This window comes from Sinohyriopsis cumingii, chromosome 15, assembly GCF_028554795.1.
Source record: "Sinohyriopsis cumingii isolate HCF-2022 chromosome 15, ASM2855479v2, whole genome shotgun sequence".
NCBI lineage: Eukaryota > Metazoa > Mollusca > Bivalvia > Unionida > Unionidae > Sinohyriopsis > Sinohyriopsis cumingii.
In genome coordinates, this window is record NC_142975.1 from 60,451,272 (window position 1) to 60,478,192 (window position 26,921).

At 36.7% G+C, this 26,921-nt stretch overlaps 1 protein-coding gene across 3 annotated transcripts in view; it reads left to right on the top strand.

Annotated features, from left to right (window-relative positions):
* The first annotated feature begins 3,182 nt into the window (after nucleotides 1-3,182).
* LOC149781902 (tumor necrosis factor receptor superfamily member 5-like) overlaps nucleotides 3,183-26,921 on the top strand; it is a 101,063-nt gene continuing 77,324 nt past the window's right edge. The window contains exons 1-4 of one of the 3 annotated variants that reach the window (XM_089936098.1): nucleotides 3,183-3,252; nucleotides 15,750-16,260; nucleotides 18,996-19,154; nucleotides 22,594-22,741. In XM_089936098.1, coding sequence (XP_089792224.1) covers nucleotides 15,804-16,260; nucleotides 18,996-19,154; nucleotides 22,594-22,741 — 764 coding nt within the window. In that variant the 5' untranslated portion in view covers nucleotides 3,183-3,252; nucleotides 15,750-15,803. Of the gene's footprint in view, nucleotides 3,253-7,031; nucleotides 7,170-7,219; nucleotides 7,385-15,749; nucleotides 16,261-18,995; nucleotides 19,155-22,593; nucleotides 22,742-26,921 lie in introns of those variants that run through there. The other 2 variants (XM_089936099.1, XM_089936100.1) reach the window with 2 other exon arrangements.

Consider the following 26,921-nt stretch of genomic DNA (forward strand, 5'->3'; position numbering starts at 1 on the left):
CTATTGTCAGACACATTACTTGGGAACAAGTCTTTGCCTAAGCTACTGCGTTTGGTTCTCAATCGGTTATGCTGAAAATTATCCACCCGATCAGCAACAAAACAATGCAACGGAATGTTATGTTTATCTCGATTCAGGTCATTTTTACGATTTTGAATGGATGGGTTATTAAATATTTCAATAAGAAACGTGTTCCACAGTTGAATTGTGGAAGGCAGAAATGATTTTTGATAGTGTCGCTCGGCACAAAGGAGGTCGAATGATCAAATAGAGTAGTATCATTGTTAAAAACAAGATGTTAAACTACCTCTTGTGCGTAATTTGGGGGGGGGGGAACATGGTACATTTTAAACATCTAAATTAATTTATGCTTATAGCGTCCATGATTATGGCTGTCCCACTCTGTTTCCTCATATAACAATGCCCGAGCCACACTCGTGGTAGCAACGGTTACTGTCTCATAGCCTCCGAATTGATTATTTCTCTCCAGTGATTCATTTTCTTGCTTATTATAGTTAATCCGGATACAATCAGCGTAGTCAAACACGGGAAGTATAAAAGAGTTATACATTTTGTCCAAGGACAAGTGATCCAGTCTATGTTTCAAAATTTCAAAATATGAACTTTCTAACAAGCCATGTCAGATATTTGCTTGGCATGCGCCATCACAAGACGGTACTATGCCTAAGTGTTTATGTTGAACACTTCTCTAATGTGTTTACTTGATAACTACAGTTTAGGATGGCTATTTTAATTTTTCTTTCGTGTTATTGGCATTGACTCTGATTTGTCTGGGTTTAAGGTCACTAACGAAAGACGGGACCAGGCCTGTAATTTTTGATTGTCCAAATGTACAATTTGGCTAGCCAGCCTCATTTGGATTTTCAACGATTACATATAGTTTAGTATCATGAGCGAATATTCTTAGTGGTGACTGTATATCATTCACGACATCATTGATATATACTGTTATTAATAATGGACCAAAGATCGATCCTTGAGATACTCGTGCATATCTAGATTGAAATTACGAAAATTCAGGGCAACTCTTTGTTTTTTCTTCACAACAGGTAGACCTAATGTTTTAACCGCAACAGTGAACTACCTTAAACACCGGTCTTCTTAAGTTTAAAAAGTAATCCAGAATGCCAAACACAATACAATGCTTTACTTATGTCAAAGAAAACAATTTTAACATCCTTTCCATGGTATAGAGCGTAACAAATCGTATTATAAATATATAATAACTGATTGTTGTTGAAAAGTCATTGGGTGTAAAGCCCGATTGACTACGTGAAATCAATTTTTTTTTAAACAATGTTATTATGCCAATGTTTGTAGACACATTTTTCAAACACCTTGGACACAATGCAATATTTGTTCTACATCGTCAATTACTGGGATCACATTTGACAATTTCCAAGAATCTGGAAATCTTGAGGTATTAGGAGAAATGTTACAAATCCAACACGTTGGATACTTAATTGTACATGCAACTGTTGTGAGTAACTTGGGATGCTCTAAGTCTTAACCACACGCCTTGGATTGATTTAAATCAATTAAACGCTATATATACGTCGTCTTCACAAATATTGATGCACGAGATAGCGGGGTAAAGTGTCTTGTTCAGCAAGCTGAATGATGTCATATTATCAATTTGTATTCTAAACTGTTCGCAAATGAAACCATTCAATAGGTTAGCTTTCTCTCCATCATCTGTCACATTAGCCCCGTTTATGAACAATGAATCAAACAATTTCTTAGTGGATTTTCCCCGGATGTCTTATTAGAGTTGCTCGAAAAGTTTTAATTTTGTCAGCCGAACGCTGATTGTGGAAAGTTTTAGATTCACGTGTTTCACTAATATTTTTTTTTTTTTTTTTTTTTTTTTTTTTTTTTAACGATATAGCAGTACGGTTGTGGGTTTTGCAAGAGTTTTGCTCGATCATACGCCGCCTTTTTCGTCTAATGAGTTTTATAATATCATTTTTCATACATGGCTGGTCTTTAGCAAGTATATTAACCGTCTTTTGTGGCATACGTTTACCTACTGCATCCCAAAGTCAACTTGTGAATTTAGTAACGACATCATTAATATCGTTATTTTCAAATATTTCATCCCACAGACCATTCGGTAAAAAAGTATGGTCTTCTTTATCATATAACCGTATCACTGTCTTATAATCTCACAACACTCGAATTTGGGATCGTACATTTTAAGGTGGCATATACTGGGCAATGGTATCTGACCCCGTTTAAATGAAATAGATCAAGAACACCAGCATTACTTACAAATTCGGGGTCTGGCATGACTAAATAAGTATATATTAACTCTCTAAGATAGTCCTAATATTTCTTTTAATCTGACAATTGGTTTATTAGGTATCATATGGATGTTTTTATTATGAGGACTAATGCCTGTACGTCGTCTTTAATACAACCAATACATTCCGTCATTTTTCATAATTAGCAATTTACTTCGTCATTTTTCATAACTGTCAATAGCTGATGTCACCTTTTATAGAATAAGCCGTCAGCTTTATAATTATCACTTGATTACGTTACCTTTCAAAAGAATCAATACATTCCGTCATCTTTTACTATTAGCATTATACTCAGCAATGCACACTCAGAAGTGAAATCATTCAAACTGTCGCTTAACAGCCGTAAGTTGTCAATAATATCAACGTAAACATTTATCACCTGTATTTCTGTATGTAAATTAACCTCCGGACAGAAGATTCATATACAGGTAAGTAGAGTTCAAAATAGATTTCAAAACTATAGAGTTATTTGACCCCTGACATCATAGTCTCAAAAGTATCAATACAAATCTCAAGAGTGTAACTTAAGTTTCAGTAGTCTTTAGTTTTAACTTAACTGTTGTCTTGAATATACACACTGCGCGCACGCATACTTATCGGGCATTGAAATAACACTTTAAGACAATTTGAAGAAAAAAAATGTATTAATTTATTGATTCAGCGATCTATATTGCAACCTAACACATAGAGAGGATAAAATTTCGGTTTTCCCAATCGACTGATTACGACCTAACGTCTAGGGCAGATGTCCTTTTTGTTATTTTTAGAAACAGGGAGGGGCTGGGTTTTTTTTTTCAAATTGCTTTTTATATCGTCGAATCGACTTCAAAGTTTTAATGATAAACATATAGGACACTGCGATAAATGGAGTGGCAATCCGTGCTTGGTGTTCATTTCTATAGGGCGGTGGACAGACAATTTTCCCAAGGTATGTGTTTTCATTAATTGTTTTTATTAAAAAAATACGCAAACGTACTGTTTTTGTTATAAAGTTTGTAATGAATCGTGTCAAAGAAAAACAGAAATTGTGAGACAAAAATATTTGCACATTTGATCCAATGAAGATCTTGTATTACTCACATACAGGTGAACATGTACCATATCTTCCAGGTAAACATGTACCATATCCTGATATTGGCATTACAGCATTAACACGGACCAATCAAGAAAATACAATATTGTTTGTCAGTGTAGAGTTAGTTTAGTAGCAAGGTGATATTATTTTTTAAACTAAAATAAATTTCTTGTGTAGTGCCGTTTAGTATTTTATTTTTAAGTTTCTCTGGACAGGTAACGTACGTATGACAGCATTGTTCATTTCATCTAACTTTCACTTTGCACGGAATTAGTAGGTAATACACAATAAGAATATTATCCGTATACACGCAAAGTTGTGTATATCGACAGCCTACATACAAAGTGTGCCTGGTAACAAAAGTCACGTTTAGTAGTGCCCGGTAACGTTAATATTCAGTTCACTTTAAACTACCCACGTTTGTCCTACAAAGTTTAGACTGTTTTACATGATTTATATTATATAAGGAAATATATCCTAACATCCAGATTTTAAAGAGACTACTTTACCAAGATCTTAAAGACTGCATTGTTGCAATTCCATTTTCCTAAAACTGGAACGTGTATTGCAGTGTTAAGTAATTACGTGTATATTAACTCTCTCTCTCTCTCTCTCTCTCTCTCTCTCTGATATACTTGGCATGCTACATACGTGGCTGATTTGCACGTAGTCTTCTTCTTTGGTCACATACACTACGCACAGAAGATGATTACAAGTTTTATATATATCAGCGCTCTTTCCCAGTGGCGTCACTCGGGTTGGTGTCACCCAGTGCGGTAGCTCATGGTGTCACCCCCATGGTCCTCCTTCCGTAACAGACCATACAGAATCCTTAGCAAAGTCATTTTGGTGTCACCCCCTCTGATGGTGTCATCCGGTGCAGTCCGCACCCTCCCCCCCCCCCGCATCCCCCTAGCGACGCCACTGCTGTGCCTGCTAGTCATGTATTTAACTATGATCGGTTATTCGCTTATGAAATCCGACTAGACCGAGCAGTGTGTGCTCTGTACAATTTTCAATTTTTCATTTTGGTGTCACCCCTCTGAGATGGTGTCACCCTGTGCGGTCCGCAGCCCCCGCACCCCCCCCCCCCCCCCAGCGACGCCACTGCTCATTCCGTTGCCTCGAATCACTCTATTCTGTACATTTCAACTAATCTGATTGTATGCTAAATGTATATGTCGTACTAGCGACGGTATATATATATATATATATATATATATATATATATATATATATATATATATGAGTTTCAGGTCATACTAATATAATGAAATATATTTGTTGAGATTATCATTTGTGTAATGAAGGGTGTGAACGTTGATCCATTATATCACTGTGCTTTAAACAACCAACTTGTCAAACTCACTTTGAGCAGTAAACAAGGTATCATGGCTCCATTCAAACAATCATTGCATGAGGGTTGTGATTACATTTTAATAATAATACAACAGGCTAATTGGATGGGCATGCTTCAGGCAGGCCGATGAATCAGCTCGACACCTGTAACGGTATTGACGGGCGATTGTCCATCAATATCAACATTTTTTTTTTTGGTGGGGGGTTATCGGACTATGCTTCGGGATCAACATGTTCGCTAAAACTGATATATTGTTGCAACAGCAGATGACTGAGCAGCGTCTTTTTTCTTTTCGATCTCCCCCGGCCATTCCACTCCCACCCCATCTTTTCATCATAAGCATTGAAATCATCAGAACGTGCCAAGATCCTTCGATTTTAAAAGCAATGGCTTTTCTATGTGCTCCGTTTTTCGTTCAGATCAATTTCTTTAATACATTCGAGTAATATCCTTTATCGTGCTAGCCGTTCTTGTTATATTTTCATTAGCATAGTCTTATATTGATTAATGACATTTTTACAACGATTAAAATAAAGGTGTGTCTCATTACGTTAGTCAACTACAGAACAAAGCTGACCATTCTCTAAAAGCACTGTTTATTTTAACACATAGACAGGGCCGACAAGGGGGGGGGGCTACCGGGGGTATATCCCTGGGGCCTCGGGCCGAACAACACTTTCTAATTTTATCAAAGAATTTTTTTTGAACAAGAACTAGGAGAAGCCCGGGTGTTTCTTACCCCAGGCCCCTGATAGCTCTCTACGGCCCTACACACAGACACGCGAGAAGCACTTCCATGAGCCTCAGTTAGAATTTTCAGATAGGGTTATTACGCAATTGTCAAGGTGAATAAGCAGAAAGCCCCACCCTTTGTTAACAATCCATGGCTTTTCAGACAATGAGCAGTCGCACTCCGACTCATGTGATTATAATTTATACAATTTTGTTTTTTAGCGAATCTTAAATAATAATGAAACCTGGCACAGATTTAAAAATAAAATAAAAGCATACGCATTCAATAATATATATTTAGAAATAAAGTCTATGCTACTTTCATTTTCTCTCATTGTTTTCTTGCTTTGCTTTGATGTTGGGCAGTTACCAATGGACCAAGATCTACAATGTTTAGAGGAATGTGTGAATATAAACCAGATTACACAGTTGGAAATACATTATTGGCAATATTTGACATTGGAAACATCTTGTAATATTTTGATGTTTAAGTCTGATATCTACCTTGTAATTATTGGTATCGTGTAAGTGTTGATATATCGTTCATCGTAAGACAACATGAGTTGCGAACTTAGCCACTGTAGCTATGTAGATTGGGTCTATAGGTAGATATAATGCTTTCAGAAAGTCCGGGTCAGGTCAAGTGTTGGAGGAAGGGGGATGGTCCAAAATTTCAGAAGAGCCCTGACTTCGCTCAAAAGGGCACTAAAGCAAAAAACTATGTGTCTGTTTACTCAAAGTGTGCATAATACCCAATAGATGTGCGCAAAAGAATAAAACTATGGTCAATTTCCAAGTGACAAGAGTGTGTACGTTTGTGTGTACGTTTTTTTTTTTATAGCGGGACGGGGAGGGGGCTCACCCCCACCCCCATTTGGTCCTGATTAGTCCAAGTTTCCTCTGACCTTTCCCATCCCATTTTTGATGTTTAGACATTTATGGTGGGGTGCACATAAATGTAAAAGTATCTATAAAAAAATGGCTTTGGAAGGGCCAGAGGAAGCTAGGACTACCTGGCCCACCGGACATGAAGAAGAAAGAAAAAACAACAAGAAGGCGGGAAAAAACTCGTTGGTGGGGCCCCGAGTGGCCGAGTGGTCTAAAGCGCTCTTTGTTACGGATCACTGCCATCTCACCTCTGTGTGCGTGGGTTCGAGTCTCGGATTCGGCTGATGTGGGTATGTGAGAAAGCTTGCCAGTAGCTTATCGTGGGTCGGTGGTTCTTTCCGGGGTTTTCCCGGGTTCTTCCTCCACTATTAATACTGGCCGCCATGTATAGCCTATCTTGTGCTGAAAATGGCGTTAAACCCTACAACAACAACAACTCGTTGCTGTCTTTGTGTGGTTGTGTCATGACTAATTGCTATTTGATGATTCTACCTAAATAAATTTATTTTTCTGTATCTTCTTTTTATTATTATCTTAAAGTATGACTGGTCATATTTTTTTTTATATATAAAAATCCCCGTTTTGAAAAACAGATGTATTCGGGTTACATGTAAACAAGTATACTCAGTCTATTTTTAGAGCACATGTTCATGCCTAATGGTGGTGATGATCATGATGCATTAGTTATATTTAGGTGTTCTTTGTTTTAATTGAAAGACAATTGTTTAATTTTCAGTACAGGTGCATTAAGGTGGTGTTGTGTGTCATTGTATTCTGGCGACAGAGAACAGTGAGTGGGGTATTTATATTGGTCCTGAAGTGAAATTGTAACCACTTTAACGCACAGGGGCTTGTATCGTTGCTTACAATTTACCTGTCATAAATGTACTATATAATAACTGTATGACAGGTAAATTGTAAGCAACGATACCAGCCCCTGTGACTTTGTTGTGTATAGTCCATCCTCTCCAAAAGTACCGGATACTCTTTGACAAGACTTTCATCGTGAGTTTATCTGTGAAGATATTTCAGAATAAGATTTCATTTATTGGATTTGGACACATTGTCTGCACAGTATAGGGGAAAAACTAAATGCGTGGCCGCCATATTTGTTCTTGGCTGTATCGATTTAGTAGGAAGGAAGGATTTTATATATCGACTTTAAATTGAAGTTTAATACTTCAGTTAATCGTTGATGAATAGCTAAGGTCATGTCTTATCAGCAACAATGAAATTAAATTTTAACTTTTCAGGTGCCCATCGTGGTCTCTTCATCGTGTATTATGGTCATATGATTGCAAACGAGCTATATAGAACTATGGTAATAATTTGTAATTGATAACCTTTTTTTTTAAAAATAAGATCACTTTGGTTATTATACCAGTAAGTAGATTGCCTTTTTCTCGCCTTACGACACTAGTAATGTCAGAAAAAAGGCGGAGAGCTACTTGTTAGTAACCTAGGTTACATCGTTGTAAACTATACAGACAGATGCTTCCCCGTAAGTTTACTAACAGATGATTTTCTGTCCATTTTACCTGGACGATGGGCAACCTGGCAACTTTCCCCTTTATGAGACCAGCACAGTTGACCATTTTGAACAAGGCACACTGAAGCAAAATAAATTACAAATAAAGATACTTAAAGAAAGCCTGATTTGAAGTATTTATGTTTTTAACATTATCTTGAGATTCAGTGAATTTATTTCTACTTCCAAACACCATATAAACTCGACTGTAATCAACCAGCATACAATAAATATGGCTGCTGATGACGTCATTCGGGATCTTTCTATAGGTATAAATAGTTGATAAGTATTTTTACCTATTTTTAATTACAATAATGTAATCCAGGTGCACATACTAATTTAAATTAATGTCCAGTTTCTGCAGTGCTGTTTTGAAGTCTTATAGCATGAAACGATGCATGATTTTTTTCTTATGCAAACATAAATTTTCAAGTATTATAAACATCATATGAATATGTTATGTTCTTAGTCTTAAAAAATCTTATAACTGTGAGAATTGTTCTACCTGACAACAATGTACTGCATAAAAGCAAAGTTAAATATAAATACTCATAATGAGAAATAGACACACACACACTTGCTTTTCTGTTTTTCTTGTCCATCTCTTGTCTGTTATGTTGAAAAGAAGTCACTTTTTCCTAAATTTAAAGTCTAATATTTTAAGCTTGACTCCTGACAGAGGGTCAGTATTACCCTGCATATTTTCCGAACAGTCAGTGGGGGAAAGCAAAGGGTCGATATGGGCAATATCAGGTCAGGTACGATGGAGAAATTAAGTCAGTCAGTGAAAGAATTGGACAAAAAATACTTTCTTTTAGCAATAAAAGTGAAAAGACAACTTGATCATTAATGAATTAGCATGATATATCTAATTATTTTGTGATAAGAAAAAATAATTTAGTCTTGTTATTAAGATGTCAACTCAGTTATTTACTAATTCTGGTCATCCCGAATTATTTATTTGTTGTTATACATGTAGTTTGATTCAAGTCTCTCTTCCTCAGACATACAGCTGGTAATACTGTCTGGTTCACTCAGACACCATTTTTTCACTGTCTGGTTTACCCAATCATTAGGTATCGCTGCCTGTTTTACTCGGGCATCAGGTATCACTGGCTGGTTTACCCAGACACCAGTTATCAGTTCCTGGTTTACTCAGAAACCAGGTATCAGTTCCTGGTTTACTCAGACACCAGGTATCACTGTCTGGTTTACTCAGACACCACATATCACTGCCTAGTTAATACTCAGACACCAGGTAGGCAGAATTATCAGAAGATATCAAAATGAAATAAAGTGGAACCAAAACAAGGCACAACAAAAATATAATAGAATCAAACCTATGTATGTATGTATGTATGTATGTGTGTGTGTGTGTGTGTGTGTGTGTGTGTGTGTGTGTGTAAGTATGTATGTATGTATGTGTTTTAACTTCATGAACTACATATTTTTCTTGAAGTACAAGGTGTCACTCAATGAATATACTTTCATTATGAAAATACACATTAAATTCATAGTAAATTTTTAATTTTTTAAATTTTTTTATCATCTTAGCTGAGCTAGTTGTCAGTTGTCAGTTTGTGATGAGGGACGTTATGGTGTCCTGGATATAATGGTAAATCAGAACCTGTCTTGAAAGACCTCCCCTTTTGCCCAACAAGCTCTCTCAAGACAGCTGGTCTCTCATAACAGGTCATAACACTATAAAATCAATAAATCTGTGCATGGAGATCATGGTCTCTCAAAACAGGTGGTCTGTCATAGCAGTGGTCTCTCAAGACAGGATTACTGTAATATGAAACATGAGTTAAAATATATTCAGGTTCTATGGAGATTTACCAGTGTCACTATGAGGGTATATGGAAGTTTATGGCATGTTATTGAAATTTAACACTACAGTTAGGTTACTTTGGGGCCTGGTGGAGATTTAACATTATGTCTGGGACACTATGGGGCCCTTTGAAAATTAAAGAAGCCTGGGACACTATGGGGCCTAAGAGAACATTTAACTTTATGACTTAATTGCAGACATGAACCACACTGAAATATCCCACAACTATGGATAATCACAGCAGTGTATCACTCTTTCATCAAGGTCACAGTTCATCAATTGCTGTTCCCAAATATGGTTTAGTTTGTTGTTGCTTCACTTGAACTTTTATGACATTATTGGCTTTATCAGGCAGAGGGCTTTTTTCCAAGGACACATTGAAGCAGCCAATGTGGGCTGCCCTGGGTGGTATCCCACCCCATGATCCATGGAATACAAATCAAACAATATACCATGGTTCCCTAACCAATGTGGCATTCAGCAGCCATACTAATGTGAACAAACTTGAAAACATCCATGAAAGAAGTCGGAGATTTATCTTTAGGGAATTTAAAGAGATAAACTTGCCACATCCAAAGGTTGAAGACAATCATACTTGAAGTTTTAGAATATTTAAGCAAGCAGTAGATTGCAACAAAGCAATTTACAAATGAAATCGGCCACATCCTGAATGCCTCTGGTCTACTAAAGTTGCATGATCCCAGGTGTCCATCAAGGGCAAAAGCTACAAATTCATTGCTTTATTGATTGTTATGGGTGAGCAATACACCTGTGCTGGATGAGCGATACACCTGTGCTGGGTGAGCGATACACCTGTGCTGGATGAGCGATACACCTGTGCTGCATGAGCGATACACCTGTGCTGGGTGAGCGATACACCTTTGCTGGATGAGCAATACACCTGTGCTGCATATCTATATGAGTCACCATACACAACCTATGATATGATACATTATCAGTACACTAACATATTGAAGGTTACGTCATCATTACATGGCTTGTCATTGGTAGAGTGGTGTCATTTCAGATGTGTTGACATATTGGTGGTTGTATTTCTAGGATGCAGATTATGGACAGACCTAAACTTATCATCTGGTCATAGGTCATTTTCTTCCTAGACACGATGACAAAATATTTCAAAAGATGATCTGCTGGTCATCAAATGGTATCTACCTTTTCAGCCATTTAAGACTCTTCCATGTGATACTGTAACATTACCCTTTTTAAGTAAGAGGGGTAACTAATTGGATTTTACTGGTGTTATCTAGAGGATGACCTCCCTTGATATTACAGCCTGGGGGAGTGAAAGAAGAATATAATTTCAACAGAGAACTGTGCGAAAATAGTGGGAAGAAATAAAGCAATACGAGCCCCCTTTGACAAGAAAGTAACAAATTTAATCAGAATAAATTAAGAACGGCAATTCCAATTGAAGTTAGATTATGTTAATAGAATTGAACAGGAGTATCCAGTTTAGATTTATTTCAACATCATAACGAGTGGTAAAAAGAGCACAATGTCCACAACCGATTTGCATCACCTTCCTTCCTTGACCGTATATCAATGTCCTCCTAGTTCATTGTCTTCCTAAGCTCTATGCTTTGTCCCTTCATGGACTTCCTGGTCCTTTTATTCTGACCTTGTCCCAGCTCTTTTTCCTTGAACTTCTGTCTTCAGACTGTTCCGTCTCTCTCCCAGAAAGTTTTTCCTTATTGCTGTTCTCTTTCAGAACTTGTGCATCTTAGCACTAAAACCTGTCTTTCTTATTACAAGATGGCCACCTGGTCCCTTTCTTGTTTAACAAGGAAAGCACTATTCTCTTTAGTCTTCCAAGGAGTCAAGACTACTTTCCTCTTTCAGGAAGTTTCAGGGGGCCCCGAGTGGCCGAGTGGTCTAAAGCGCTCTCCGTTACGGATCACTGCCATCTCACCTCTGTCTGCGTAGGTTCGAGTCTCAGATTCAGCCAATGTGGGTATGTGAGAAAGCTTGCCAGTAGCTTCTCGAGGGTCGGTGGTTCTTTCCAGTGTTTTCCCGGGTTCTTCCTCCACCATTAATACTGGCCGCCATGTATAGCCTATCGTGTGCTGAAAAATGGCGTTAAACCCTACAACAACAACACAACAAAATCAGGAAATTTCAGACTAAAAAATTTCGAATAAGGTCATAACTTTAAATTCTGATTGCTTCTAAAGTGTACGCCTTAATTTATTCTTCCCATCGTAGGCAGTGGTCCCTAATTTTTCCCAAAGAAATAATTCCTATCATCAGATTTAGACAGCTCAGAATCTGTGAATGATGGTGCATAACAATTTCCCTATGAAAAAATGATAAGTTGACATAAGTTCCTACCAAGTGGTTAGGGTTGGTAACTCAAATGTTTACTTTTTAAGGACCGTGTGAAGATACCCCGGTCAATTTCACTGAGTTGGAATGCTGCCCCTTTACACTGACATGGGGGGGGGGATGATTGAAGAAAGGTCGAAGTGACCCATCACAAAGACTTTCTGGCTTAAATGCGATAAAATTTTAATGCTTAATGCATTCAACTTCAGCGTTCATTGCAATTCAAAATTTGACACTTCACAAATAGATTAGATGAAGGACTATATTTGCTCACCATGCCCTTTGTTTTGTATTGCATGAATGCTTTAGAAGACCTTATTACCAATTTTATGTCTTTGTTAAAATTTGAAAGCCATTATGATGCTATCTTAAAAGCAGACAAAAAATGTGCCATTTCCTCATGCAAGGAAAAGTTTATATAGAACAGGTTCAAGTACAGGAGAGGAGAGGACCAACAGCTAAATTTTTCACATTGCATTGCCTGAAAATGCCAAGTAGATGCTATGACCACAAGAACTCATTTCTGTCAATTAAAAGGGAAAACTATTGACAACACCTACTCCCCTGGTACAGGTTAACACCGGGTGACTAACCATGATGTTTAAATTGGCCCCATTGTTAATTCTGTGCCATTTTGTTTTCCTATTCAATTATAACACATCTGAGCTTAAAGGAGATGTTCCAAACATCTTCCCCAATTTGTACGATTTAAGTATTCTACTGATCATTTAAAAGCCAATCATATACATGTATGAAGTTTCTTTGTTGCTTTTTATCAACTAGGGGCCACAAGAGGCCAAGTGGTTTAAGGTAGTCGCATTTACAGATCACTAACGTCTCACCTCTGTATGCTAGCGAGTTAAAGTCTCATGCTTGGCCAAATTTGGGTATGTGAGAAAGATTGTCAGTGGCTTCCATTTGGTTTCTGGTTCTTACAGGGATTTTACAGGTTTGTCCTCAACCAGATATACTGTCCACCATGTAATAACCAGTAGATGCAATTGAATGTAGCATATTTAACTGTGCAGGCATCCATACCTCAATAGCAAACTGAATCCTATGGCTGTTCTATGAGAAACAATTGGCACCAAACAATTAAAACCTACCATTCCATGATCACTGGTGCACTGCATTTGCATGGAAGAGAGGTTATGAGACAAACCAAAAACCTATCAGATCTTCTGTCCTTTTTTGTCCAGGTCCTTGTCTTAAAAATGTCCAGTGATGTTTGATCCTTGCCTTAAACATGTCCAGTGATGTTTGATCCTTGCCTTAAACATGTCAAGTGATATTTGATTCTTGCCTTAAACATGTCCAGTGATGTTTGATCCTTGCCTCAAACATGTCCAGTGATGTTTGATCCTTGCCCAAATGAAATCTATAATGGGTACTAACCTGGCTGAACAAGATCCCATCTGAACCACTCTCAAGGTCTTTATTGGTTCACCTTTCATATAAAACCTACTTCCTCACAGCATTATTGATCAACAGGCAGAATGAGCAAAATACATGCTGTAAGTTGACTATCAAGATGGGTCATTATCACTAATAACAGCCCCTGCTTTCATTGCCTTAAACAGGCTACTATTCATATCAAGGTCATCAAAAGGATCTAGTTTGAGCTCTGAAGTGGTTCTTAAGGAAGATGGGGCTATTATAAGATCACACCTCCTCTTACCCCTGACAGTTTGAAATGATGATATATCAACACAGACACTTTTATCCTGGATAAAGTGGGTTATTTGTTAAACATATTGAAAAAAGCCACACACCAATGAATATGCTTTGCAATTTAGCTCACAAAATTAGGACAGTCACCACAAACATTGTAAGTTAGTGAAACTACTCTCTCTTATTATCCATTCTGTGGGATGGAGATCTGAGTACAATTCTCCAGCTTTTATCCCAGAGATGTTTCATTCTAACAGGCTCAACCCGATCAGGTGGGAGCCATGGTGTAAAAGGTTACCTTCATGGGTCAATCAGCAGTTTCAAAATTATGCAGTTTCATGACTTGTGCTGGATTTTCAGGAGAGATATTTATTTTCCCTTTTGAAGCCACTCCCTGGCATTGATCCTATTTTCAAGTCAGGTATTCTTGAAGCTGTCCCATATACCTTAAGGTACTGAAGATCGTCTCTCTGGGCTAAAGAGAATCACCCTCCAGATTTTACCTATTCTCCTAAGGTATTATGATTGGGTAACATATTTAAAGAAGAAACCAAATTTTTTCTAGTAAAATATGTATCGTCGATGCTTACATGCTGGTACTCAATCATAATTACCCTCCTAGCTTCTTTGCAGTGATATCTATATAGAGAACAGCCTTCCACTCAAGTTGCAACTGAATAATTCATGGGATTTAGAACCAATCCATCTATATCAAAGGGCAATCACTCTAACTGCAATGCAGGTGTGCAGATAACTTTTAGCTTTTAGGGGGCGCTCACCAGTTATTATGTGCTTTTGAGAGAGTGACATATGTAAGGTGAAGTTGTTTGCATTTAAAACATGCACAATGGAGAGAATGGTGGCATACCTCTATGCTACATTAATATAATGTGGATGATATTTCTTTGGATATAGTACTTTGGAAATTGTACATGATTTAAACACATTGCTAACTAAACTGAATTCTCCCTTGTGCTAAAAAAATCAGCCTGAATTAGTCTGAAGTACATTATCCATAGCAGCTATTAAAATAGGGAAAATGAATTTTGCCAGACTAGACTAGACAATACCAGCTTCTGAAAGTGCAATGAATGAATTACCAAATATATAAAATATTAAAAAAGTTATCGGCTCTTTTTTATACAGTTAATCTCTGAAGTTCAGGAAGTGAAAATGACCAAGTGGAGCTAGCACTTTTTTTGAAAGGTGCACATCTGGAGTAAGGCCAATCTGTATACTCTGTAACCCATATTACACCCATCAATCATATACGAAAATAAAGGGAATTAAAGGTTCTTTGAATTATATATAGATATACAAGGTCTTTTTTAAATAGCCAGTATAACCAGTGAGGAAAGCTGGAGAAATTCTTTTTCTTTAAAATCCTAACCCTATGCAAAATAAGAAACTGTACTAGAAAATATTGGTTTCTTTTGTCATTGTGCTTACATTTGGTTGATTTTCATCTATTTTTTGCACAGTTTGGATAGTTTTTAGAATTTAAGAAACTTTCATTACTTATTATTAAAAGGTCAGATGTTTAATGATCATGATGATAATTCTAGCTAATCTCAACATAGCCTCAGTAAGAAATATGTTGCTGTTAACTGATGACACACCTGATTTTTCACAATAACTCCTAAAATAAAAAATAAAAAATCAATATATAAACCAAGTCTTTTGTTTAAACAATATCATTAAGTACAACTTAAATACTGCACACTATTAAATGTGAGAGAAAAGGTAATTGACATGCCTTTTTGTGATAATTGACTTGCCTTTGTGTGATAATTGACTTGCCTTTCTGTGATTTCACTTATATGAAACACCATTTAAAGACATGTGCCTACATTGTAAACATATACACTGATGGTATCTTATGTCCAAAATGGGTGTAGTTTGTGAAATTTTACATATGATTCTTCAGTAATCTTAGGTCAAAATAAAGTGTTTCTTGATCAATATTAAAGCATTGCTTTTATTTTTTGGTATTTCAGATCTAAAGGATCTGAATGAACTTGATGTATTCAAATCACAGATAGAACCTTTTAATGATGGAGCCAGCCAACAGAGCAGTAAATTTAGTAAAGATTGTTTGTTCTGCTTCCCATCTTATGATTGCCAGTATGGTGCTGTATCAAATACTCATTGTGGATTGTGAAACATTCCCGCTTTCACAATCAGCTCAAATGTACAATACATCAGATGGCAGATCGTGTTATATGTGTGCCGCAGGACAACATTTGGTGGCAGATTGTATTAGATCTGGCGAGGTGGCAAGATGTCAACCATGTGCAAAAGGTTTTTTCCAGACAGTTCAAAATGTTGCTCACACCTGCCAACAGTGTACCAAAGACTGTACTCAACAGAATCAGGAATTAATTGGAGTCTGTAATAGCACAACAGACAACATTTGCCAGTGTTCAAGTGGATATTTCAAGTTAAATGATGAAGGATTTTGTAAAAAGCATGGAACTTGTGCACCTGGACAGGTGGTAAAAAGTCCAGGTAAATTTAATACTGCAAAACTCATGAAATAAGACCACTGTCCTTGAATCAGTATAATAACACAGTTAAATAGGCTCGCTGGCCTTGAATTGATATACATGTGTTGTAATAACACAGTGAAGTAGGCCCATTGCCCTTGACTCAATAATAATAATAACAGTGAAATAGGCCCACTGTCCTTGAATCAATATAATAACACAGTGAAGTAACCCCACTGTCCTTGAATCAGTATAAATAACACAGTGAAGTAGGCCCACTGTCCTTGAATCACTATAATAACAGTGAAATAGGTCCACTGTCCTTGAATACTATAATAACACAGTGAAATAGGTCCACTGTCCTTGAACCACTATAATAACACAGTAACATATGTCCACTGGTCTTGAATCAATATAATAACACAGTGAAATAGGCCTACTGACCTTGAATCAGTATAATAACACAGCAAAATAGGACCACTAACCTTGAATCAGTATAAGAACACAATGATATAGGCCCACTGGCCTTGAATGAATATCATAGCACAGTGAAATAGAACCACTGTCCTTGAATCATTGTAACAACACAGTGAAATAGGCCCACTGGCTTTGAATCAATGTAATAACAGTGAAATAGGCCCACTGGCTTTGAATCAATGTAACAACACAGTGAAATAGGTCTACTGGCCTTGAATCAATATAATAACACAGTGAAATAGGTCCACTGGCCTTGAATCAATATAATAACACAACACTGGCTTTGAATCAATGTAATAACACAGTGAAATAGGTCCACTGGCTTTGAATCAATGTAATAACACAGTGAAATAGGTCCACTGGCTTTGAATCAATGTAATAACACAGTGAAATAGGTAAACTGGCTTTGAATCAATGTAATAACACAGTGAAATAGGTAAACTGGCTTTGAAGGCACTAAATATTCTCTAACTTAAAAACTCTTATTATTATCCAGAGCTCTAGATAAGAATTTAATATAGTGGGAATAAGTTTATCTCCTGGATTGGAACTAATTGTGTGTTTTAAATTTTGAATGCTGATTAATACAAACTTACAGGACTAAACTGAGTCTTAATCATCAAGATGCTAAACATATCTGTGAGAATACATCAGTTAGCTTAGTGACTGGGACTGTGTATTTGATTATGATTGTTTCTATTTCCATAGTTCTCAAGCATATCAAGGCCTATCAGTGTGAACATGCATTGAATGTATGGAAGTTTTCATTACAGTAAAGTTCACACTGATTGAATATGCAATCTAAAAAATGGATAGTGCTATGACAGGATCAGTACATGTGCAACTTTGGACTAAATGCCTAAAATTAAATTGTTTTGCATGATTTTAACATATTTAAATACCTTCTTTTATTGCAAATATACTTATCTATAACTCTAATTATCCCCAATCTGTAATGTTATTGATATTATGATAATCATTCTCTCTGTCTTTTAACATATCGACCATCAAGAATTTATGGTGGAACTTCAAGAAGCTTGTGTTTATTTTTTCCATGCAGAAAAGTGTGCAAGAGTGTATTATTTTGTGATTCCTCCCTGGGAGAAGGTCAGAGGTTAAATTTTAAAAAATGTTGATGATCTTTTTATTCTCCGCAATGAATGTGGAAGTGGTCATAATGTGTAACCCTTGTCCATTTGCATCATTTATTGGTTATTTTCCATTTATTTGTCAGAAACTTTGAATTTAAATATGTGTCAGTGAGTAATGAAGATATCAGCAAAAAGTAGGTTAGTGTGATTTAATTTTATTCGTTCTTGAGTGAATTTGGTTTAATGTTGCAGTTGGGTCAGTTTCTCAGGTATTTCATAGTTGTCCCAGAGATAAACATTTTGGCCTCTAGATGTATCATTTTCCTACCAAGATTAAGTTAGTGTGAACTATGATTTAACTTTGCACTTAAGTGACTTTGGTTGTGTATTTAGGTGTTTTACAGATATTATTGGCTAGAGGGTCATTCAGCTTGGTATGTACTTGTATATTCATCAGTAGAACATCATCTTACCAAAAGTAGACCACAGTGACCTATATTTAACACTTTAGTGAGTGGTTAAATTTTGCAGTTAGGTTGTTATCTTGGGTGTTACTAGTCACAGGAATGGAGCTTAGTCTGTGGATGTCTTGTTGTATGAGACACTATTTTACCAAAAAACAGGTCACTGTGCATGGGTTACTTCATTTGTGAATCTTGTTGGTGAAATAGTTATTGTTTTGAGTTGATCAATAATAAATGTTGAATTAGAAACTGAACTTACTACTGTTTCATTTTAGCAGGACCAGTGAAATTTAGGCATCCTCAATGTAAAAGTTTTTTTGTTGAGATCCTGTGGGTTAGTAATGCACATACAGATCAGGGTATTTATTGTTTACAGTTAGACTTCACTAATAAATGAGTGGATATAGTATTGATTATGAGCCAGAAGTTGATGAGTGGATATAGTATTGATTATGAGCCAGAAACTGATCTTTCTTCATAAATTAAATTGTCAGATCAATAAATTATCTTACCATGTGCATCAACATATTTGTAATATTTCCTGAGTAAACTTTTAAGTATATTTTGAGTAGGCTAAATAGCTAAGAAAGGTTTTGAATCTGAGATTTTACCGTGACTTTTTAATCTAGACATATAATTTCCTACACATTCACACACAGTTATTTATATTGAGGAAGGTGTTTGGAGTAATTTACCATCACTGATGTTGACTTCAACTTTTTCAGGTAACAAAGACAGGGACACCATCTGTGAAAGCTGTATAGAAGGAAAGACTTTTTCTGATAATGAATCAGCCACAGAAGGTTGTCTCCCCTGTACTAGGTGTGATGTCAAGGGACTTGATGAGCTGACTCCATGTACAATTAAGAGTGATGCACAATGTGGTAATTTGACAAATACACACATATTGATATCACATGATACTTAACTGGTTTTTGTTCATTTGTTTGTTTGCTTCTGCAGTTAATTTTCCAGAGAGGGTAGAGTCTACATGTAGGGGTCATAATATTGTCTTTTACTTCTTATCACCATGTCCTCATTATTTTGTGAGAAACCATTGGAATTATTGCCTATTATGTTGTGTATGCTTGCATTTGGTATTTATGGATGAATGTAATTTCACTGAACCCTTTATCTAGTGTCCATATGGTTCACTTGGTTGACATTAGGTATGTTGTTGGAGCTCATGTCACATGGCAGCAGAGCAATTATTTCAGTTCACATGGTTTTATTCACCCTCTTTTTTTAGAGTGACATCACGAGAGTCATGTGACACAAACATGGTTCCTTACAGACCAGATAAGCTGATCTCAAAAATATATCAACAGACACTGGTGATCAAAATTAAAATTTTCTCAAAATAGCAATGGTTACCTCATTACACCTGGTACTTTCTCCACTTTCATGTTTAAAAGGCTAACATTATTACACCCAAACATATTCATAGCTGAAAGGTCAACTGTTCATTTGGCATATATGTATCACTGATTTTTCACAACATATTGAGCAGGATTAGATGCATAAAATGAATGTATATACTCACCTACTGCTGCTTTATAAATACTTTTACGAGAATAATGGCAAAATGTATAGGAATGTTTGACTCCTGAATTTTGTCACTATGATAGCAAGAAGAAAGGGTCTTCCAGGTATGTGCCTACATACAAATTGAAACTGATGAAAACCATATGACATATATTCGGTTGAATAACTAACAAAATTTTAATTTTATGGGAAACATTATATAAGCGTAATGTTATTTGCTGTACTAACCTTATTACAAAATTTTAGTATATTTGTTAAAAAGAAATTGTGTAATATAATTTCAAGTGTGACTTGATACATGTGACTGTGAGAATTAGTGACACGTTATCAAACTCAGATCATCAATTCTAGATAAGATTCTCATCTAGAGACAAAATTGTAGTACTAATGGTAGTAGATTGTAAAAGTATAACATACAGACCCTTGGTTGCTCAAATGCACCATTCACCCAATTTTCACCTTGTTTGCATTTGCGTTATTTAGTGAGGCTGTGGCAATAATTATGTAACTACCCACATATGAGAGATATCAGTTTTTACATTGGTAGAAAAACGTTTTAGAATCACCTGGCATGAGGCCATTTAAGCTGTTTTTGTTGTTTTGCATTTAGTGCCATTTCTAAGTGCAAGATAGGATTATACATGGTGGCCAGTATAATTGGTGGAGTGGAGTAAGAACCCAGGAAATTTTCAGTAAGAACCACTGACCCATGGGGAGCTACTGGCAGCTTTCTTACATACCCATATTGGCCAAATCTGAGAGTTAAACCCAGATAGGCAGAATAGGTGAGATGGACATGATTGGTAAAAGTGGGCACTTCGGACCAGTCTCAGCCCCCACCCAGGCCCCCATTTCAACATACGACTTGTTATGTTGAGGTTGTGTGTTGATCGACATGCACTATTGTTTACTTGTTCTAAACCAGAAAAACCACAAGAATAACAACAGCAGCAATAATAATAATAATAATAATAATAATAATAACCACGTGACTCAAACTGGAGCAACTACAATGGTAAGTATTGCATATCCCCATGTTTTTTAACTACATATTCCAAACTAAACCTCATTCCTCCTCTTCCCAGGGCACTAATTCCTGCCCTTCTCAAGCCTCCAGAAAGTGATCTACACTAGGTCATAATACAAAATCTGTCACATATTTGATGTTCTTCTGCAATGACTGTCCCTCAACCACCCCAGGCATTCCCCACTCCTCCAGATGGTGATCCAGGGGTCATAATACAAAATCTGTCACATATTTGATGTCCTTCTGCAATGACTGTCCCTCAACCACCCCAGGCATTCCCCACTCCTCCAGATGGTGATCCAGGGGTCATAATACAAAATCTGTCACATATTTGATGTCCTTCTGCAATGACTGTCCCTCAACCACCCCAGGCATTCCCCACTCCTCCAGACAGTGATCCAGGGGTCATACTACAAAATCTTTCACACATTTTGATGGGTCTTCCTGCTGTGGCTTCCCATCACCACCAAACCTGCACTTTCTGTTCCTCCAGACAGTGAGCCAGGGGTCATAATCCAAAATATGTAGCATATTTTAATTGGTCTTCCCTCTATGAATGACTGCCCCCACCCATCCACAGCACATCCCACTTGTCCAGAAAGTGAGCCAGGGGTCATAATCCAAAATATGTCGCATATTTTAATTGGTCTTCTTGCTATGAATGACTGCCCCCACCCATCCACAGCACATCCCACTTGTCCAAAAAGTGATCCAGGGGTCATAATCCAAAATATGTCGCATATTTTAATTGGTCTTCCTGCTATGAATGACTGCCCCCATCCATCCATAGCACATCCCACTTGTCCAAAAAGTGATGCAGGGGTCATAATCCAAAATATGTCACATATTTTAATTGGTCTTCCTGCTATGAATGACTGCCCTCACCCATTCACAGCACATCCCACTTGTCCAGAAAGTGATCTAGGTGTTATAATGAAAACTATGTCACATATTTTGATTGGTATGCCAGCTTTGATACTGTACATCATGAAGTTTGGTCAGAAAATATTTTAACTGAAAGTTTTATATACTGGACATTTGACCCCTTCACAGGGACTTCAAGAGTGGAAACATAAGATGACATATCTGCAGCAGACAATACCAAAGAGTCAAGATCACTACAAAGTTTCATGAATTTCCAGCCAATAGCGTAGGAGAAGATATGGTTAAAAATAGACGAAAAGAGTGTACAGTATCACAATATTCTTTATCCTTTTTTAAAAAGCATGGGGTTAATGATAGGTGGTATTTTATAATACTGTTTGTAGTAGTAGTAGTGTGTGCTTGTGTGATTTGGATTGTTAACATAGCTTTAACAATTTTTCAGTCATATTACTATGATGTCTGCAGTGTGACAGTTTATAGTGATGTCTAGCACTGGGGCATTACCGCAGACATGTAGCATGATGTCCCGTCCAGTTACATTAACCTGACACCAGGCCGACCAGTCCTAACACTAACCTCTAAATGCTGAGCACCAAGCGAGGCAGCTGTTAGTACCATTTTTGTAAGTCTTTGATATGACTAAGCCAAGGATTGAACCCATGACCTCCTGCATCTGAGGCAGATGCTCTAACCACTATGCCACCAGAGCGGTCCAATATTAGTTGTAGTAGTAGTAGCAGCAGCAGCAGCAGTAGTAGTAATCACTCAACGTCTTTTACTTAACTTGTACCATATTGGATGGTTTATTTGCAAGAGTACTTTTAAGAGATCATCAGACATAATACACTTTTTCTGTCTTTTTACAGTGACCTCTAGTCCATCTGATGGATCACACAATATAGGTGCCATTGTAGGAGGTACTATCGGTTCTTTGGTTTTGGTAACCATCATAGTCTTGGCTGTAGTCTGGTACTTCAAAAGACATCGACAGAAATTGCAAAGCCCTGAAAATGGGTAAGTTTGTAAATTTGGTGAGGGTAACCATACTATAAAAGTTCTTCTTTGTTATTCCCCCTATATGTAATAGGATATGTCATACAGCATTTCATATTTTATGGTCTTTAATATAGTACAATGTGACCCGCTATAATGTGCCCTGTGATAACATGAATTCAGATATAACACGGTCATGGTGTGGCTCGCAAAATATCATATATTCATTTGAACATGAAAAAATATTTTTTGTTCAAAGCACGTGAAATAGTGTAAAAATAATTTATTATCATTTTTGGGAAGAGATTGCGTATGAATTCGAATATAATACGATCATGGCATGGTACCTGAAATTGTAAATACATGTACATGTATTTTTCTCGTACCTGGAAAAATATTTTTTTAAAGTATGAGAAATAGTGTGTTAAACATTTATTATCATCTTGGGGAAAAGTTCATGTATGAATTCAAATAGAATACAATTGTGGCATGGCTTCTGAAATTTAACAATTTCATCAGGTTCTTGAAGTGTTATGTCAAAATATTATCAGAAATGTTACTTATTGCTGATCCATGAGTAAAGCCAGTAAGTCGTCTTTGTGATTGTCTTCAATTAATTCTGTATACAATTGTTGCTCAAACAATAGCTGACATCTGTTTATTCTTTAACTGCATACACAACCAAGCAGCAGACAATGTGGTGGTTGATAAAAGATTCTCATAATTTAATAAACATCAAAAGACAAAAGCTGCCAACATGTTTGCTGGGCTTGGCAGTGTTATTAGATGCAATCAATTGACCAGTAAATAATGTCCGCTTTATTAGCTGGATCTGAAATTGAAAGGGTGTGAAATTGTACATGCATTCAGCTTGAAAAACTTTATAAAAGTGACTCATGACCATTGCAGGCCCACTGCACTTAGTTCTCAAGTTTTACATGTGTATGGTGTTTACCTATGAACTCGTTATTAATTTCCTATTTTTTTATATAAAAATATTTTACCATTATGGAAAAGCAAGTTCACAAACACAAGTCTTTCTCTGCCCAAGTGAAATTGTATGCCCTGGATCAACTAAAGATGGGCAAACAACAAACTCAGCTTGCCAGAGAACTAGGAGTTAGCGAGACTGGTTTATGCTTTAAAATGTTACCAGATTGCATGCTCGCAAGCAAGACTGATAGCCACAAATGAGAAGGCTTTAAGAAGGAAGGACTGAATCACTCTCTTGTTTTGCATCAACAAGTCTGGCAGCCACAACGTCAGACCTCTGATGATTGGAAAATTGAAGTTTCCCAGATGTTTTCATCATGTTAATATGAGGGCCCTTCCCTTTGAATACACTAATAGCAAGAATGCATGGATGAATAGCTCCATATTTTAAGACTGGTTCCATAAAATATTTGTCCCAGCTGTTTGGGTTCATTTGCAAAAACTCAAGCAGGAGGGAAAAGCTCTCCTCCTGCAGGATAATTTCCCTGCCCACCCACCAGCAGAAAATCTTGTCAGTTGTGATGGCAAGATTAAAGTCTCTTATCTCCCAAAGAATACTATGTCAGAAATCCAGCTGCTGGACCAAGGCATCATATCGTTATTTAAGCAAAACTATCATTGTGAAATGATCAAGCGGGTGGTAGCGGATAACAAATCCTCCTTCGACACATCACTGGCATCACTCAACTTGAAAGAAGTCTGTCACCTTGGCAGGAGAGCCTGGGATGCTATCTCTGCACATTGCACCGAATGATGCTGGATAAAGGGTCTTGGTCTTTTCTCTCATCTCACACAATGATAGTGATGACAATGAGCCTGAATTTATAGGATTCAATAAAAATGTTGTACATTTAGCCAAAGAAGCACTCAGAGAATATGAGCACAGTCATCATGATATCCTCAACTGGTATTCAGCAGATGACATCTGCCCCATATATGAGCACATCTCTGATGACAAAATTGTTGCAAATGTCAGCGGGAAGAATGAAACTCTGCACAATCAGATCCCAAAACCAGTGACACTAATGACAACAATGATGATGATGATGGCAATCCAAATCCCCCACCAAAAGTGTCAGAGGCAGTAGAGCACATAAAAGCCAGTTTGAGGTGGCTGCAAACTCAAGATGTGGACAGCATTATTCTCCAACTCAGAAGCACTCTCGACTTTTCTAGAAACCAACAGCTCATAGTAAAGAAGCAGACTGCACTTGACAGATTTTTTAAGAAATGATGACATTTAAAATATGGAGTCATGCAAACAGATTGACTTTGCACTTTGCTCAGTGATTAGTATAGTAGTTTTCACAAGTTTCTTTCATTTATATTCACAAAATCCTTAGTAAAAGTAATATATGCAAGCTGAAAGCGTTTGTTGATTGTTAAGTGTCCTAGCTGCAGTCATTCAGATGAATAGGCGTACATTAGTGTTGTATAATGGGAATTTACAATGGATAAACGTACACAGAAACACATATTAGAAAATTTTAGCAGGAAATTTGTTCAGACACTGTTCATAGACCCTGGAATGTAATGAACCATACATGTGCTTCATCTTTCTTAACCTAATTTTGCTGTTAATATTTCCCATTGAATTCATAATGACCTGTGACAAAATTATTGAATAGTTTAAGTATGTATACAGTTTTTGCAATGGAATTACATGTATTATGGATTAACTGCACACCATGTTGGTATGCTCTCAGACTGTAGGTAAATGGTGTTAATACTGTGTTAATGCTGTATATTAGACATTGAATTCAGACACAATGATCTGTGACAAAACTATCGAATAGTTAAAATCTGTGTGCAATTTTTCAATGAAAATACATGCATTATGGATGAGCCGCATGCCATGATGCCATGATAATAAACGATGTTGATACCCTATTCATGATATACATTAAACACGAATACATGTATATGTGCCAATGCGTTGTTCTCTGAAAAAAGTAAAATAATGTAAAACCCTGCATTAACGTGACCCTACTATTAATACGATCCAATTTCTTTTACCCCAATTATTACGTTATAGTGGGGTTCCACTGTATGTGATGCAGGCTATGACTATGTCTGTAAATATTTCTTCATAACTCTGAATATGTTCAAGGTATTTCAGCTAAGCATGGTTGTAGTAGTAGTAGTAGCACATTTTTGTCAGGCAAAATTTGTAGAGGTATTGTTTTATACTGAAAATTTTCCACATCTATAGTTTTTTTTTACATTGGAAACAAAGTGTATCATAATTAGTATATCAGTTGAGAGTGATTAACCCTTAGAGTCTCTACATAAGCATGGGACTTGGGGCCGTAGGAGTCTCTACATAGACAGGGGACAAAGGTACCCTAGGAATCTCAACATAAACATGGGACAAAGGGACCCTACGAGTCTCTACATAGACAGGGGACAAAGGTACCCTAGGAATCTCAACATAAACATGGGACAAAGGGACCCTACGAGTCTCTACATAGACAGGGGACAAAGGTACCCTAGGAATCTCAACATAAACATGGGACAAAGGGACCCTACGAGTCTCTACATAAACAGGGGACAAGGGGTTTATGTATATGACTCTTCCTTGTCTAACTAAATGGGGATATTAGAGTTCTTTTGACAAAGTTGAAATTGTCATACATGTAAATTTTGAGCAGTATAGTTTACCATTTTGTAACCAACCCTCATTACTCCTGTAAGTAAAGCAAGATCTCCAGAATTTATACATTACAGCTAAAAATGTTTTTATACAAAAGATTCAGTATACCTCATTACAGCTAGTAGATTCTGGGAATAAAAATGAATGGACCCAATATCAGTTATGTCCACACTCATATTAAAAGTGACTAAAATCTAATTGTATCATAATGTACAAATTGTAAGGATGTCAACCTGTCAGCTATATAAGTATGCTTGCCAGAGCCTTTTGGAAAATGTTTTGTTCACTCCACTTACTAGTATAGAAAGCTTGACTTAAATATTTCATTTCTGAGCTGTTTGGCATGTGCTATATGGAAACTTGTTGTAGTCAACACAGCACATACATATATGTACATTTACATTTTTTTTACTGCTGCCTTGCATCAGTTCAGTTCAATGCAGTAATGTAAGAAATTATAGATAATTTGAACTTGAGTGGTCTTAAATAAGTAATAGAAAAGTGTGAGAAGGAACAAGCTTTGTAAAATGCAACAATTAATTTATTTCTCTAGAA